The sequence below is a fragment of the Panthera onca genome, chromosome A1 (genome assembly GCF_046562875.1).
Source record: "Panthera onca isolate mPanOnc1 chromosome A1, mPanOnc1 haplotype 2, whole genome shotgun sequence".
Classification (NCBI taxonomy): domain Eukaryota; kingdom Metazoa; phylum Chordata; class Mammalia; order Carnivora; family Felidae; genus Panthera; species Panthera onca.
In genome coordinates this window covers 141,488,230-141,506,261 of record NC_138339.1, presented here as the reverse complement: position 1 = coordinate 141,506,261, position 18,032 = coordinate 141,488,230, and the positions used below count along the sequence as shown (strand labels likewise).

The window sequence follows — 18,032 nt, the reverse complement described above, 5'->3', positions numbered from 1 at the left end:
GTCTTGCCATCCCTGAAGTTGTGTGAATTTTAAGAAATAAAAGTGGTGGTTTTTTTCTTTTTGTTTTTTTTGGCAGGGGTGGGGGCTCTGAGTAGCATTTTATAAAATTTATACTTAAACCATAGAAACTACGTACGATCTGATAGAAAGGTCTGCCTTCCCACACTTTTTTAAAAAATTGTTTTAAAAATGTTTGTTTATTTTTGAGACAGAGAGAGAGACAGAGTGCAAGTGGGGAATGGGCGGAGAGAGAGGGCGACACAGAATCCGAAGCAGGCTCCAAGCTCTGAGCCATCAGCACAGAGACCGATGCAGGGCTTGAACTCATGAACCATGAGATCAGGACCTGAGTTGAAGTCGGATGCTTGACCCACTGAGCCACCCAGACACCCCCCCCCCCCCCCCCCCGCAACTTATTTTTTGTGCAGCTCTTTTCTGGGGAAGGCTGTGAACGGCAGCAGACCTCATAACAGATCTGAGAAATCTCCTTCCCAGTCCTGTTCTGATGCCAGCGCTGCCCCTTCCCCCACCACAGCTCCAACTCACCCTGTTTCACTTACCACTTTCCTGGCTTTGAAAGGTGGGTTAGCAGGTGTTCTTTTTATTTTCTAGACACTGACCTATTTATGCTTTCCGTGGTACGATATTAGGAGAAAAAAGCCAACAGATTTGGCTCAGGACATCCCTGGGTTCACAGGCTGGCACTGCCCTGAGCAGGCATGTTACATTTAGGGAACTCCCTGTCCTCACCTGTGACCTGGACAGCAGGGTGCCCACCTCCTGAGGTTTTGGTGAGGACCGGGTGAACATAGGGAAGACATCACACACACTCGCTGGCATCGAGAGGGTGCCAGACACCGGCGAGATTTTCGCAGCCTTGTCTAGGCACAAACCACGGGCTTCTCTGCCGGTGCAAACCTCCCTTGGTGAGAGAGGGTGAGTCCGACCGCCTGCCGTCTCTGCGACAGTGTCTGTGCAATGCTTCTGGAGTACCTTCCCAAGCTCGGGCACTCACTCTTCTAGAATAACTCCCTCTCAGCCCTGCTTTGCCCATGACTGCTTCCTCCTTGAAGAGGAGAGGAGGGTCAAAGAGAAGCAAGTCAAATTATTTGGGGCCGTGGCTTTAGGGAGGCTGCTGAAAGAGTTGAGGTGGCTGGAGGAGGCAGAGGAGAGGAGGTCTGGAGAGGACCTAAGGCGGGGACAGGGTCATCATTCTTTGTGGCAGCCATGGTAGCATATCCCAGGAACTAGGGAGCGTCTTGGAAAGGCCAGAGCATGAAGGTCAAGGTGTTTTGTAGACATTTCCAGTTCTGTCTCTCAGGCTGTAAAATCGGATGAAGGAAACAAATGCAGGTATCTTTTTCATGCAGGCACCAATTTCACGAATGCTCTGGTGATGAATGTGCTGCTGATAAGGATGTGGGTGACTGTCAGGCAATCTTGTTCGCGGGGGTATGTCATGAGCAGTCGATGAAACTGGGCCAGAGACGGTGTGTGCTCCGGAGATTGTTCTGGGAGGGCAGGGCTTGCGACGTCCTGTTGACTGTGCTGCTTAACCTCTTAAGCTCTGCCAGTCTCTTTGGAAATTGGGATTGCCACCCACTTTCCCTGGGTGTGGGGACAGTGAAATGATTTCAGTGATAGTGCCTTGCTCTGAGATGCCTAGATAGCACAGAGCACATGCATACCCAAGAAGAGAATCTGGTTTTCTACCTGCCACTGTCATGTGGCTGCAGATCTCATAGATGGACCCAGACTTGCCTAACGACGACTTATTTAGGATCACGGTGAAACTCCAGAGCGCTTCTGTCATCAGCGGTGCCAGGAGCGGGTGACTGCAGGCATTGGGGTGCTGAGAAGCTTGCTTCAGCTGCAGAGCTGTGCTCACCAGAAAAGATGTCCATGTGCATTCCCTAGCAAAGCTGGATCTGGACAGATTCCTCAGTCCCTGGGCCCCCAGGCAGGGTTTCCAGGGCTGTGTGCTCTCCCTTCCCTGCCTCAGAGCAGGTATCTCTTTTGGTATGTCTTTCAGATTCCTCTCTGAATTAGTGATGCTCCGGCTTTGGGACACCACCACAGTTGTTGGTCCTTGAATCGACCTTGAGTGGCTTAATTTGCAAGTCCTAAGAAAGCATACAAGAGCTGTATTCATAGCTACAAAGGCAACTGAAAAGAGTTAGATATTGGTTTTTTAAGTTTATTTATTTATTTATTTATTTATTTATTTATTTATTTAGAGAGAGAGAACCAGTGGGAGAAGACAGAGAGAGAGAGAGAAGGAAAGAATCCCAAGTAGGTTCTGCACTGTCAGCACAGAGCTTGACATGGGGCTCAAACTCCTAAAACCCCGAGATCATGACTTGAGCTGAAACCAAGAGCCGGATGCATAACCAACTAAGCCACACAGGCGCCCCTTACAGCTTTTTTTTTTTTTTTTAAGTTTATTTATTTATTTTGAGAGAGAGAGAGAGAGAGAGATAGTGTAAGTGGGGGAGGGTGGAGAGAGAGAGGGAGAGAGAATCCCAGTCTCCACACCTGTCAGCACAGAGTTCATGTGGGGCTCGATCCCATGAACTGTGAGATCACGACCTGAGCTGAAACCCACAGTCGTATACTCAACCAACGAAGGCACACAGGCGTCCCTTAAAGCTTTTTTTTTTTTTTTTTCTGTAAGTTTGTTTATTTATTTTGAGAGAGAGGAGAGAGCGCAAGTCGGGGAGGGGCAGAGACTGAGAGGGAGACCGAGAATCCCAAGCAGGTTTGATATTGTTTTACATAAAGCTGTTTTGTTCCATGAATCTTCCTGATCTTTAGTTCTGTGGCTCTTTCTTCTCAAATGAAGGAACTGAGCTGAATATTTTAACTACAGATGCTGGGACTTCTTGAAGCAGCAAACTTTGAATGGATCCGAGCCTGTAAGATCGAGGCATTCTGGTCTCAAGGGAGAGAAGAGGGAGGGATGTCTTAAGGATATGCCCCCCCCCCCCCCCACATCTAGTTTGTTACCCATCCCGATGTGTTGATTTTATTCTCCATTGCTGGAGAGCTTTCTCCAAAAGCAGAAATTGGCCCTCCCTGACTATGCCTGGAGCATGTGCGACAGGGCCCTGCCACCATGTTGGCCGCTGTGATTCTGTACACCTCTTCCTCCAGTCTTCTCTCCCCTTCATGGTGCTGCTTCTCCTCTCCAGCAGTGGTGGACAGAGTGGTTCTTGGCAGCCACGTAGCCATGCAGCTATCACCAAGGTAGTATTTTAAGGAAACATGAGATAACAGTTCCTCTGTTTAGACGTGGTATTTCTGCTCTTTACAAAAACTGTGTAGCTTGGAATTGCCAATGTGTTAGTGTCTGCAAGGTCGTAGGGATTAGAATCTTTTTAAAAAATGTTTATTTATTTATTTTGAGAGAGAGTGTGGGAGCAGGGGAGGGGCAGAGAGGGAGGAAGACAGAGAGTCCCAAGCAGGCTCCGCACTGTCAGCGCAGAGCCTCACGTGGGTCTCAAACTCCTAAACCATGAGATCATGACTTGAGCTGAAACCAAGAGTCGGATGCCTAACCATCTGAGCCACCGGGTGCCCCCCTAGTGATTAGAATCTTGGGCTTCCGAGAGGAATAGTATCTTGGTATCTTCTCTGACCTTTAGTCTCTGATGAAGTTGTCATGGCATTAATGGGCCAGTGAGAATTTGGGGACATAACACAAGGAATGAAGAAGGATGGTTTCTAAGGTGTAAAGTTCGAACCATCATGAGGTAGTCACATGATAATGTAGGCTATAAAGAAAATAAGTAATGGATAATGTGTTTGTAAATTGGCATTGATTTGGTATCTCTTTCAGGCTCCTCTCCAAATTAGTAGTAGGCATTTGGTTTATAATTCAGGTCAACAATAATGCTCGTTGCTATTTAATCCCTCACTGTACATCCTGTGGTTCTCTTTACGTCCTGATAGGGATTCTGTGAGGTAGATGATGTTATTCTTATTTGAATGAGAATAAAATCACTCAGAGAGGTGAAGTAACTTGCAATACTATAAAACCACTATAAAGTGGCAGGGCATCTGGGTGGCTCAGTCAGTTAAATTTCTGACTTTGGCGCAGGTCATGATCTCGCAGTTCATGGGTTCGAGCCCCTCATTGGGCTCTGTGCAGACAGCTCAGAGCCTGGAGCCTGCTTCGGATTCTCTGTCTCCCTCTCTCTCTGCCCCTCTCTCATTCTCACTCTGTCTCTCTCTCTCAAAAATAAACATTAAACAAAACAAAACAAGAAACACCCAGGAAGTGGCATAGCTGGACTGTGAACCAGGCCTAGCAGACTCCAGTATATTTGTCCATTGCATTCCACTTGGCTTCCTTTTTGCCGAGTTTCTGGTAGGCTCAAGACAGTGTTATTGCTATGGAGGATAAAAATAAAATCAAGAAACCTACCGTGTATGGGGCACCTGGGTGACTCAGTTAGTTAAGTGACTGACTCTTGATCTTAGCTCAGGTCACGATCTCACAGGTTTGTGAGATGGAGCCCCGCATTGGGGTCTACGCTGACCGTGTGGAGCCTGCTTGGGATTCTCTCTGTCTCTCTGCCCCTCCCACAATCATGCATGTGCTTGTGTGCACCCTCTCTCTCTCTCTCTTTCCTCTCTCTCTCTCCAAATAAATTAACTTAGAAAGCAAGAGAAAGAAAGAAAGAAAGAAAGAAAGAAAGAGAAACCTACCGTGTAGTTGGGAATAAGACAGGTATGCCCCTAAAGGTAATTCACAGACAACCTGTGATAGGTACCCGGAATGTGTTACCAAGGAAGTTGAACTGAGGTGCCATGGGGGTTAAAGGGAGAGGCTGAGGGGCTCCTGGGTGGCTCAGTCAGTTAAGCCTCCGATTTCGGCTCAGGTCATGATCTCACGGTTTGTGAGTTTGAGCCCTACTTCTGGCTCTGTGCTGACAGCTCAGAGCCTGGATCCCGCTTCGGATTCTGTGTCTCCCTCTCTCTCTGCCCCTTCCCTGCCGCACTCTGTCTCTCTCTCTCTCTCTCTTTTTCTCTCAAAAATAAATAAGCATTAAAAAAAGGGGGAAGAGGATGAGATCACGCATGTTGGTTGGGATGCTCAAAGTCTTCATTGAGGCAGTCCACTTGGAATTGGGCCTTGCAGGACTGGTAGAATCTTGCTCAGTGGGGATAGATAAGGGAACAATTTGTGGGTAGTAGCGATTATGAAATGTACAGGGAAATCAATAAGCTTCTAAAGAGACTATTAGATAATATAGATGCATGTATCTTTATATATGTCCACGTGTGTCTTGTGTGTGCCTGGATACAGTCACCCACACATTCTTTATAATGACCTTATATTCTTTTGGGGGCACCTGGGTGGCTCAGTCGGTTAAGCATCTGACTCTTGATTTTGGCTCAGGTCATGATCTCATGGTTCCATGAGCTTGAGCCCTGCATCCAGCCCACACAGACAAAGCAGAGCCTGATTGAGATTCCCCCCCTCTGTCTCTGCCTCTTCCCTGCCTCAAAATGAATAAATAAACTAAAAAAAAATCTTAAACAAAAATAAAGACCTTCTATTTTTTCAAAAGCAGAAGACTAATGGTTTTAAGTCACAACATTGTCTAAACTCTGTTCTCCACTTCTACCTAGAACAAGAATATGTCTAAGCAGCAGTTACTATTAATAGACATTCATGTTTATACCGGCCAGGTAGGAATGAACTGGTTTTTTTCTTTTGTGTCATTTTTCTTTTCCCCCCAGGCATCTAACTGCTGCCTTTTTTTTTTCTTTCTAAGTATTGGCTCTTCTTTTCTAGCATGTTGAAACGTTAGACTTCCTGTTTCTGCTTGATTTTGAAATTATCTCCTGTTTGCCTATCACAGGTAATCCCTGGGTTTCTGTGTAGACACAGTTTATGGGCAGCCAGTGCAGGCAGCAACCAGTCCCTTCCCATTGTGGATGTGGGGACCTCTCCGGATTCACAATTAAAGGCTCCATAATGCATTCCACTACAGGTGACGAAACCCAGCTCCCAGAATAACAAGCAAGACAGCTTTTAAAGTGACTGCTGTTGACCAGTGTCTTCTGTGCGTTTGTTTGGTAAACGTATGGTGGATTTTTTTTTTTTTTTTTAAAGAATGGTATAAATTCTTTGGAATTATTCTCGGGGGAAGGCTGACTCTTCCTGAAGGCAATACAGTTACCATAGAATCCCTATCAACAGAGTGGCCGTGTATGTTCCTCTGGTCTTTGTGACTACCAAGACGCCGTGAAGCCGTCCTTCTGACCGAGGACGGGGGCGGGAAATGCTGAAACTAGGTGAGTTAAAAGTGCCCTCAGACTAACTTGGTGTAATATGTTGGAATTTGGCAGAATGTTCAGATGACTAAGTAATGTGGTGTTGCTGTCTGCAAGGGAATAACATTTGGTCGCGGCTTTGTAAAGTGGTTGTGTCGAACAAATCACTGCTTTTCTTTTTTCTGTAACTGGGTGTGGGGCCCTGGTGTTGAGCTGACGGAGGTATGAAATAGTGTAGGTGGAAAAAATGGCATCTGAAGTTTGCATGTAGATGGTTTCGTCTGTAAACAAATGAAGGATGGAAATGCTTCAGAAATGGGACTCTGAGAAGGTGGCTTAGCTTTTTCAGTTCAAGTTTCTCCTTGCGCCTTATCCATCTGCTTAACTGCAGGACGTCTCTAGTTCCCAGTGCATTGGCCAGTGATCTGCAAACACATGGGTGTTTATTTCTATTCTCCTGTTGTGTACATGTTTGTCAGACTGTTTCTGCAGTCACCATTCTCCCTAACGGCCAATCGACAATTTTACCCAGCATACATATAGGCTCGTGGCCTTTTAAAACATGTCTTAGGCTCATTTTCAGCCATATTTAAAGCTGCTACACGTAGCCTTAATTTGATTTTTGAGATTGATTTTTGAGATAAATTGCAAGAGTTTTTGAGCATTGAAATAGAGCATTTTAAATAGCCTTTAAAGTTACATACAGATTTACACATTTGTTCAAGTCTGTGCATGATATTTGGTGAAGTCTCTCTAAAATTTTTCTGCTCAAAAGGCTTTCTGGAGCTTACACCGAATACAGAGAAGGAATCAGAAATTGGAAGACGTAGGCGGGCATTAGTATATCTAGATTCTTGGCCCATTAATGGAACCTTGGCAGCCGGTGCAATTTCTCAGAGACAGGACTTCTTTTGTACGGAAGTGGTCACCTGCACGTCATTTATGTTAAATGTGCATTTGCCTACCAGATGCCCAGAGCTGTGCGTGTGATTCACTGTCTCCCTTCTCTATATATGCACATGGGCACGGGCGCATTCTATCAAATATATAAAAATGGTTTACGTGCCTGTGACAGTATCTCATGGCGTAGATGCAGTTGAGATCAGCGCCAGGTTCGGCCAGGAAGGTTTCCCGGACGAAGTGAGTTTTGCGGGGAGTTCCAAAGGAAGGTAAGGAACGCATTTTTGGCAGAAGGAAGAAGCGTACGTGAAGCTTCTAGCGCTGGAGTGATTAAGCCAGATGTATTCCTTGAGTGAGCGTGAACCATATGCGAGCGGGTTGAAAATAACCAGACTAGTAGGGAAGAAAAGGCAAGGCGTACTTGTGGAGGAGGACTGGAGAGGCTTGTGGGGAGCTGGAGTTGTGTGTGTTGCTGGTTTTCACACTTGGATGCCCGCACAAGGCTGGCCATGTCGCCATCTAGTGGAGCCGGTGAAAAGGCACCACCACCTCTTGGACCTTCAGGTTGAATTCATCCTGCGGTATCTTAGCAATAGGGAAGCTAAGGAATTTTACATAAAGAATTAGAGAAAGGAGATGGGTGTAACCATGGGCACCCCCCCCCCCCATGATATTAGTTTTGACTCTAGAAAACGGAGCTGAATTCCAATATAAAGAATTTCTCACAGACTATCTGGAGGTCCTGGTGTCACTGAGGGTGCAGGGGGTACCTGGCAGGAAGCAGCATGTGAGAAGTTGTACAGCACAATGAAAGCATACCACATCTGGCCCTGTGTTGGCTTATTTCATGTGGTCATAGAGTCCATCCCAGTACAGTGGTGGCAGAGGAGAGCTCCCTCACCAGAGGCACCACAGACCTTGGGACTGGAGGACACTGTAGAGGGCCATATACCCCCCTCCTCCCTTCCACGCATGTGTGCCTGCATCCATTCAGCAAAACTTCCTGAATCTCTGTAATGTATCAGGCTCTCTTCCAGGTACTGGGAATACCCCAGTGAAGGGTGCAGATAGAAACCCCTGCTCTTAAAAAAAGAAAGGAAGAAAGAAAGAAAGAAAGAAAGAAAGAAAGAAAGAAAGAAAGAAAATAAGGAAATAAAGAAATCCCTTCCCTTGGAATGCTGACACTCTGGTGGGAAAGACAGATGACAAATAAATGAGTAAAATGTATAGTAGGTGGGATACTGTTAAGTGCTAAGATGGGAAGCATTTTTTAAAATCTACAATAGGGGGTAAGGATGGTTGTGCATTTTTGTGGGGTGGCAGGGGTAGAGGGAGGATTTGCAAATGTGTGTCCTCGCCGAGAATGTGGTATTAGTCTCTGCTGAAGGTATCAGGAAGCTAGACCTGTGGCTATCCTGGGAAGAGCATTCCAAGCAGGGGGCAAGCAGATACAAAGGCCCTGAGGTGGGAATGGTCCTGGTGTGCTCCTGAAACACAGCAAGGGGATTGATCGGATGTGCCAGAGACGTGGGGAGGGGCAGATAAAGTCGGGCCGTGGGGGCAGTTATAGCGCACTGGACTTTTCCCAGACGTGAGGTGAGAAGCCATTCCATCTAGCCTAATCTTCTCATTTGACAAATGAAACTTAGGACACAGAAGTTAGGTCAGGTTCCGTGGCTATCCAGCCTCATGGAGCCAGACAGGGCTGGGATGAGAATGTGCCTCTTAACCCAGCCTTCTTCCTGCCACCCTGCCTGCCCCTGTGGGGACGTGCGACCACACGCAGGCTGAGGCTTCCGAGTGTAGTGGTCCTGAAGAAGCCAGGTGCTATGGGCTTTCCCGAGCAGCTCTGTTAGCGCCTCCTGGTCCCTCCCTCAGCGTGTCCACAGCAAACACAGAAAGGAGCAGACCTCTTATCTCAGAGGACCCTTCCACCAAATATGCCTTCCTCAGTTTCATAATGGAGAGAAATCCTTGGGGTCTTCCTAGCAGTTCAACCCCGAAACCTACAATCTCAGGAAGGCTCCCTTTGTTTGTTATGCAGTTATCTGGATATAAGCTAATGTAAGACGTCTATAGTCTTACGGTGTTGGATCACAGTTCTCGCCATGAGAGTTAGTAAGATTGAATAGTAAAAGTTATTTTAAATGAATTTGAAAATAGGATCTGCCGGTAGGAGAGGTAACCACTGGTTGTCATCAAATGCAGCTGGACCTGGACAGTTTGGCCCAATATTCTTTGCCCTCTGGCTTTGCTGGGAGCCTGGTCAAGCCTTCCCCACCCATCCCTTCTTCCTGCTCCTTTAGATCTTATGACCCTTGTCCTCTGGATGTGGGCCAAATCCTCTAATCTCACTTTCTGGCGAACATCAGACTAGTGCTAAGTATAGAGAACGACCGTGTTGTCCCCCACAGCGTCTCCTCTCCCTCGTCTCCCACAGCCTGGGTCCTCTGGACAGAGTAAGAGGAGGTACAGGCACAAGGTTGATCCCAGCGTGTGAAAAAAACTCACCCACGACTCGCTTGCTCCTTCCTTTCTTCCAAAACAAAGCTCTCAGCATAAGTGATGTGGGGTTTACATCATCTTATTTGGCATGTACATTTATTTGTATAATACTTTCATTTATTTTTTTTAAGTTTATTCATTTATTTTGAGAGGGAGGAAGGGCAGAGAGAGAGAGAGAGAGAGAGAGAGAGAGAGAATCCCAGGCAGGCTCCATGCTGTCGGCACAGAGCCCAGTGAGGGGCTTGAACTCACCAATTGCAAGATTCCTGAGCTGAAACCAGGAGTCTGAAGCTTAACCCACTGAGCCATCCAGTCACCCCTTTGAATAATACTTCCTCTCATTTCTTCCTTCCCTCTCCTCCCTTCCTTCCTTAGTTTCTTTCTGCCAACAGAGGTACTTTCATATGTTCATTTGCCTATGTTCTTTTTCTTTTTCTTTTCTTTTTTAATGTTTATTTTTGAGAGAGAGAGAGAGACAGAGAGAGAGAGAGCGCGCACAAGCTCTGGGGGAGGGGCAAAGAGAGAGGGAGACAGAAGGTCCGAAGCCAGCTCCAGGCTCTCAGCACAGAGCCCCCACAGGGGGCTCAGACTCATGAACCATGAGATCATGACCTGAGCCAAAGTTGGGTGCTCAACCAAATGAGCCACCTACCCACCCCAGCCTATGTTATTTTCAAATGAGCTCTGAAATCCCACCACCTCCAACTATCAGGATCAGTAGTTAAGTTCTTTGTTTCTCCCTGGAGCCTGAGAGCACGGTTCCCTGGGGTCTTTTGGTTTGGGATCTTTAGGAGAGTGGGTACTCCTGGGGGTGCTTTTACCTTTTCCTACCTTGCAAGTCTTTCTCTTTTTGCCCTTCAGAAAGGCAGCCATCCCTTGTGGCAAGGATGTTCCCATATCGGGTTCATCAGGAGGCCCCATCAGGGATGGTGGGGCAGCGCCATACTGGGAGTGGAGGTGGGAACCTCAAGGACCCAGGTCCTGCCTCTCTGACCCTCTTCCCTGTGTATGTCACTGAGGTTTCTCAGCATCCCCCACCTTGGGCCTCTGCGCTTGGCCACCACTGCCATCAGACAGGCGAGACTTGGCTCTGCCAGAGAGAGAGAGTTCCAGGCTGTCCCCTGGCCTTTGTTAGGCAGCCAACTTGAGGAAATGGGGGAGGAAGTGATGGTTACCTCTGTATTCTGGGCTGCTTTACCCACTGTCCTTTAGGGGCTGGACATGTGTTAAAGCCAGAGGCAAGATTAGAAGTCCTCAAGCATGCTCCTCATTTGCCTTCCAGAATATTCTATCAGTGATGGCTCTTATTGTACAAGAGAGAGAAACCCCAGTTTAGATTGTCTCAGACAGAACAGAATTTTTTATTAGCTTACATAACTGGAATGAGATTTGGTTTAGCCGCTCAGTGATGTCAAGAACTCATTTTCTTTCCAATTTGCCTTCTGTGGTGAGTTTCATCCTCAGCCAGCTCCTCTCATGATGGTTAAATGTCTGTAGCAATTCTAACTTTGTGCATACAGCACACCATCCAGGAGGAGAGACAGAATTGGCTCTGGCAGCTCTAACAGAGGAACAAGTGGCCTTTTCCAGAAGCCCCCAGCAAATTTCTCATGTGTCCTTGTCTAATCGTAAGCCAGTTTATTGGCTGTAGAATGTGGTGTTGAGTGGCTTAGGTTTGTGTTGCCTAAACCAGTCACTCTATGGCAAGGGGGATAGGGTTACCGGGGCGGAGTTAAAATGGTCAGGGCTGAACATGAGAGGTGAGGCTGGGGTCATTTTCTCCTTCAGACAGCAGCCTGTGGTGATAGAAGTGATGTCAAGTGGGCCACAGTGTCTACTAAACAGACTTCCTTTCAGTGTGGTTTTATTTCCTCCCTGTTGTTTCTTACTTGGTGACTGGCTATGGTATAATACAGTGAATGGAGCCCGGCATATTGGATTATCAGCACCCCCTGAGCCCATGACAATGACATAGGTGCTATCAGGGAGACCTGGGACATACTCTCTATGAAGCACAACAGCCCTGCAGATCAGACAGGGAAATTCTCAGAGGTCGATAAATTCTCAGAGGTCGATAAGGTATCATAGACCTGGTCTGGTAAGCCTTGAACACTGAGAGTAAGAACTAGAGAAAATTAATTACAGGCAGGCCTTCAATCTATGGTAATTATGTGTCCCTGTAATAATTGAAGTCCAGTATAATTTTTCTTTTAAAACACTGCAATAAGGCCATATTTTCCTGTAAAGAATACCTTTACATTTTAAAGATAGGAGCTTAATTGCCATATTTGGTTATTTTATCTATTTTATTTTTGAGAGAGAGAGAGAATTAGAGAGCGTGGTACAAGCAGGTCAGGTCAGGGGCAGAGGGAGAACAAGAATCTTAAGCAGGTTCCATGTTCAGCACAGAGCCCGATGTGGGGCTCAATCCCACGACCATGAGATCATGACCTGAGCCAAAATTAAGAGTTGGATGTTTAACCAACTGAGCCACCCAGGCACCCCAAGTGCGACAGATGTCTTAAATAGCTACCAAGAAGCTCGACTGACTGAGGGCTGGGTGCAAACCTGTTGTACTGTCAGGTTCTTTGAAAAACACAAGTGTCTCTTACGGCCGGTGGATGACTCACAACTAAGCCTAAATGAATTCACAGGGTGTTGGTAGTTGGAGCCAAACTTGGTGTTGGTAGTTGGATACCACAGATACTATAGCATGGCCACAGCTCACTGAATAGATGGCTTGTTTCCTTTGCCAAGCCAGCCTTGGATACTGGCTGCCAGGCTCGTGTTGTGTCACATCTAGACGTCAGGGGTTTTGTAGGAGCAGATCAGACGGGGCAATATCAGACGGTTACTGCTGACAGATACTTCTGTTAAAAAGTGGTTTCAGATCCGTGGTCACATGGCTTATCTTGGGACTGATGAGCCCCACGGCGTTTTTGGTCTCCTGTTCTGTTAAGAGTCTGATTACAAGTGGTATTGCACACTGTTGTGGTTTATCGGTTTTTATCTTTTTGCTCAATTACCCTGAAATGGTGAAGTCTGGAGCTCTGCCTTGACAGAGGCTGTTTGGTTAGTTTTGATATCAGTCTGTGTGAACCAGTGGTCCCAAACTCAAATGTCTACAAGAACCAGGTAAGAAATATGAACGTGGAAATACAGCTTTCTGTGAACAATTGGAAGTCATGAGGACTGGGGCCATCTTGGAGAGAACAGGTCCTGTCTCAAGGCCTTGAAGTTCAGGTGCAAAATGAACCTTATCTGGTCCAAGAAAACCCTGTGGGGCTGGATCTAATCCTAAGGCTACCAGTTTGTGATTCTTAGACTATGAATCCACTAACTTCAGCTGTCATTGATGTGTTTGCTCAGCTTCAGAGAGGTCACATTTTCTGGATATCAGCCCTTTGTAATTTGGTTGTTAAGTAGATTTTAGCTCTTTCCCTTAGTTATGAGACTATCACTGGGATAAGTGGGCCACCCTAACATTTACTCACAAATTGGAAATACTTCAAAAGAAATCACGTCCTCATGAATATCAGTCCTTTGATGCAGGGCCTTTGGAGGCTGAATCAACTTAGAGAAACAACTCGTTCAAAACAGCTCTGAGTATTTTACATCATTAGAACGCTTTGCGTCACTAAAAATAAGGGCCCCCCAAGCATTTGAAACTCACACTCTTGCGTTGCAAGATGTCTGCTCCATATATTCATTCCTCTTTGCCTTTTCTCTGAGTTAAGCTGGCTTGGGTTTAGGGACCAGAGTGGTTTCTGGAATGGAACAAGCTCGTGTTCACTCTTTCCCTCCCCTTTCAGGCCTCCCCACACTCTTCATTTCCGTCTCCCTGCTTCCCCCCACTGCTTCCCCATCCCCACCGTGAAGGAACAAAGAAACCAGTGAATTCATTTAGGCTTAGTTGTGAGTCATCCACCGGCCTTAAGAGACACTTGTGTTTTTCAAAGAACCTGACAGTACAACAGCAAATAGGACAAATTTTAGCCAAACGTCTGCTTCTCTCTAATGAGAGCGTTTGTTGTTAACTGGATAATTTGGGGCTGGGGAGCCTCCCAGGCACCCCAGAGATAACACCTCCTGCAGCCCCGCTTCGGCTAAGATCTGCTGGACCAGCACCGGCCACTGAGCATGGAGGTGGGTGTTCGACTTTATCCTTCTTTATTTACATCATTCAAACTCCTGTCAGTGCCCGTGAAAATTCCTGCAAATGTGTTTTTGTAAGGGATGGCTGGTACCCAGCTTCCCTGTGTCTGGCCAGTGGGAGAGATATAGGGACTTAAATATTCCTTCAGCAAAGCCACTCAGTGAACACTGTGCTAAAATTGTGCCCTTTTGGGGCGCCTGGGTGGCCCAGTCAGTTAAGCTTCTGACTTTAGCTCAGGTCATGATCTCGCGGTTCATGAGTTCCAGCTCAGCGCCTGGAGCCTGCTTCGGATTCTGTGTCTCCCTCTCTCTCTGCCCCTTGCCCGGCTCGCACTGTCTTTCTGTCTCTCAAAAATGAATAAACGTTAAAAAAATTTTCTTTAACTGCTCTTTTGATAGTGCTTTCTCCCCAGAGTACTGTCTTAACTTATTCCTTTGAGTGAGACTTCAGAGAGGAATAGTCCCCAATTCTTCCTCTACTTTTTAACAGCAATTTATTCCTGAACCCCTTACAATTTGGCTTCTGTCTCTACTCACGTTACATTACCAGGAACCATTCTTTCTTCTTTTCTTGCTCACTTCCCAGTCCTTGACTGATTCCTTGACCCCCAAGTTTTACCTCAGGCATCACTTCTTTCAGGAAGCCTTCCTTGATTGACTTCCTCCTCCAGGACTGATTTATGTACTTGTCCTACGAGCTTTTCGTAGCACCCCATACTTTCCTGCTTTTGCATTTATACTATATTTTAATTAGTGCCTTCCCCCTCCCCTTATTGTAGGCTCTGTGAGGATAGGCACCATGGTTGTTTTATTTACACCATTTGCCTTGTAAATGTTCCATGAATGTTTGCAGATGGAGGAACTGTATAAATGAAGACAGCGTCTGAACACTGCCATCTGTGGCTTCCTCCAAAGCAGGCAGTGAACCCCGGTTTCCTCCATCAACCTTTGGTTCTCTCCTGGTCCCTTGGACCTCCACGTAGTAGATGCAGAGGGATTGTTAGAGGCTGTCCATAAAAGTGACATCTGACTCTGAGGAAGAAGACAGGTGTCAGGAAATCCTGACCATTTATATGCAGCTGCTTCATGACCAGGCAGTAACTCTGTATTGCTCATATTGAACACATGATGGTTACCTGTTGATGACACCAAGGGAGCAGATGAGTTTTGAGGGTTCTGACCCCTAACAGAAGAGGACACATTGCTTAGGGATCTAGGCAAATGGGCGGTAATGATTTTATCATGACCATGGGGCGGGGTGGCGGGGGGAATCTTGAATATCTGTTCGGAGAGAAACATAAACTAATGGTTCGGGGAGCTGATAAGTATGATACTACTGATAAGTAGGCAGTACTGTACTTTCAGGACCATTTAAGGAATTTTCCAGATAATTTTAACTCTATGCAATTGTGCCTTACTGATTTTAGGACCCAACTTCCCTCCTCTTACCTCTGAAAACATGACTCTGCTATGTTGACAGCATTACGTCTGCTCTGTAGATGTCTATGTTGCGAAGGGCTTTCTAGAGCCTTTAGGAACGATGTGAAATCTTGATCACATGCATCTTCTTGTGTGCCTTGAAACTGGATGGGAACCGTTGCTGTGGGTGGAAGGAGGATGAAAAAGGACAACTTTATTAGGCAGGATTTAGTGAGCAAAAAAGTAGGTTCATATCTCTATTACAGAATTGTGTGATCAGTCTGCTTTGTAAAAAAAAAAAAACCCACAATAATAATATAATAGTACTGTTCTATAGCCTTTTAGTGCAGAGGAGATATTCTATGCAGTCGGTTTTAGAAATATCTTCATCAAAATCTCTGGCTTTTTCGAAGCAGAAGCACTTCCCGGAAGAGCCCTGGTCACGTGGGAAACTGACTTGACAGAAAACACACAAGCATATCCCCACATTGGTTGCCCTGCTCAGACCTCAGGTTCAGAGTTGTGAAATGGAACTCCTCCCCTTCCCCCTTGCCACGCCTCTTCCTCTCTGGACTCCCCCTCTTCTATTGTCCGGCTCCCTCTTCCGCCAAGTGAGCCAGGCTCAGAGCCTCCCAGTCAGCTTTGCCGTCTGTCCTCTCTTTCTGCTCTGGCCCCCTCTTCTGTTGCAGCATATGGTATGCTTGTGTTAAGATAAAATTGTGGGTGCTCTGCTCAGTCAGAGACACTATAGCATAGAAAAAAGTAGCATGGAATGAGGGCAGAGGACTCACATTCTAGTCTCAGTTCATGCTCAGTCCTAGCTAAGCGACCTTGGTCCAGCCACTTCATTTCTCTGAGCATCTGTATCCTTGTCAGAAGCAGATGGAACCAGTAATACCCAAGATTCCTTCCTTATAGGATTGTTCTGAGGGTCAGCGGCCATGTAGGCAAAAACATTTCAAGAACTAGAAAACACCATGTTGCTGAGGTGTGGTAAGACTGAGATATGTTCTGCAATGTGCCTAAGTACATAATACTTAGCCTGTAGCAGGTGCCTGACAAATTATACTTGGTAACTGAGAAACAAATTTTTTTTCAGTTTATATATTTATTGAGAGAGAGAGAAAGAGAGCACAAGCAGGGGAGGGGAGAGAAATGGAGAGACAGAATCCTGAGCAGGTTCAAAGCCATCAGCACAGAGCCTGATGCAGGGTTCCAACTCACGAACTGTGAGATCATGACCTGAGCCAAGGTCAAGAGTCCGATGCATAACCAACTGTGCCACCCAGGTGCCCCCAAACTCGATAATATTAAGACAGCAGAATTTAAACATGTATATCATTTGGTTCTAAACTGGGCTGCTTTGTTCAGAATTGGGGCGATGGCCAAGTGGAATATTGTTTCCTTCCTCTGGTCCAGATAACAGGATATTCGGGACACCCAAGGTTCTGCCTTTTCATTTCACAGGTCGGTCTCATCCCTTAAGAAAACAGATGGCAAAATTAAGTACATATTGTGCAACAGTGGATCCCAGACTGGCTTTAGAACAGCATATTATAAACGCAAACAGCCTCTGAGGGGAAGCACGCTTCGTTCCTGAGAGACCGGCTTAATAGAACGTTTATTGCCCAAGAGAAGTTCATGCGTTGAGTAGAGAGGTGCCTGGGATTCCCATCTGGGATTTATTAGTATATACATTCAGGGGGCCCAGTGCCGGATGTTAGTTCTTAACCTAAAGGAAACAAAACTCCCATTCTGAGGCTGGCCAGGTTGCCTCTCTTTGAAAGTGGGCAGCTGCTGCTGGTACCTCTCTGGCCCTGGAAATCCCACCAACTGAAATGGAATTGTGTCCAATCCATCTTCTTAATGGTTCCTAGGACAAACACATTGGGCTTGATAGGTGACTGGTGAGGAAGGCTGCCTCTGCGAAGACCAGCACGACTCATTATTTGCAGCCTAAGCTCCAGTGGCTTCTACTGGGGGTGCTTGCCTCTGCTCCTCACGCTGTTTATGGGGATGTTAAAAGGAAGTGCGTCCATTCTCTGCATGTTGTAAAACAGAAGGTTTGCAGCTGTCAGAGTTATTTTCCCCTTGGCTCTTTATCTGATGGCCTTTTTTGTAAACCTGATAGATTTATGGATCGTTTCAAATTCCCGGCACCGGCTCTTCAGATGTAATGCAAATTTTCTTTTCTTGTTTCTTTCTTTGAAGATAACAGATATTTATGTACACATTTCCTCGTGATGTACCTCTGAGGCAAGGGGAAATTAAAATTGTCCTTACATGTTGTCATAATTCAATATTACGAAATGATTAAATGATTACTAGTGATATCGTGCCTTCCAAGCGTCTGTGTTCTGCTCTCTGGAAAGGAGGGGGGAAAAAACCCTCGAGGTATAATCTTGTGTTTTAAATAGCTTACAAATCTGGCTCAGAAGACAACTAACATCAAGATTATCAACTTTAGGGGCGCCTGGGTGGCTCAGTCAGTTAAGCATCCGGTTTCGGCTCAGTCATGATCTCGAGGTTCATGAGTTCAAACCTTGAGTCGGGCTCTCTACTGTCAGTGCAGAGCCAGCTTCGAATCTTCTGTCCCCTCTCTTTCTCTCTGCCCCTCCCCCTGCTTACTCGCACTTTCTCTCCCTCAAAAACAAATAAACAAACAAACAAACATTGAAAAAAAGATTATCAACTTTATAATAGAAGTTCACTCTGGAAGCATAAGTTCACGGTAAACTTCAGTAGGCTTTATGGAGGAACTGAGACCA

The 18,032-nt window shown here is 46.2% G+C and overlaps 1 protein-coding gene across 2 annotated transcripts in view; it reads left to right on the top strand.

Annotated features, from left to right (window-relative positions):
* TNFAIP8 (TNF alpha induced protein 8) overlaps window positions 1-18,032 on the top strand; it is a 131,834-nt gene that overhangs the window by 62,594 nt on the left and 51,208 nt on the right. The window contains exon 1 of one of the 2 annotated variants that reach the window (XM_060636310.3): window positions 5,041-6,306. The exons of the other annotated variant lie outside the window; for it this stretch is intronic. Coding sequence (XP_060492293.1) covers window positions 6,294-6,306 — 13 coding nt within the window. The 5' untranslated portion in view covers window positions 5,041-6,293. Of the gene's footprint in view, window positions 1-5,040; window positions 6,307-18,032 lie in introns of those variants that run through there. 2 annotated transcript variants of the gene reach the window in all.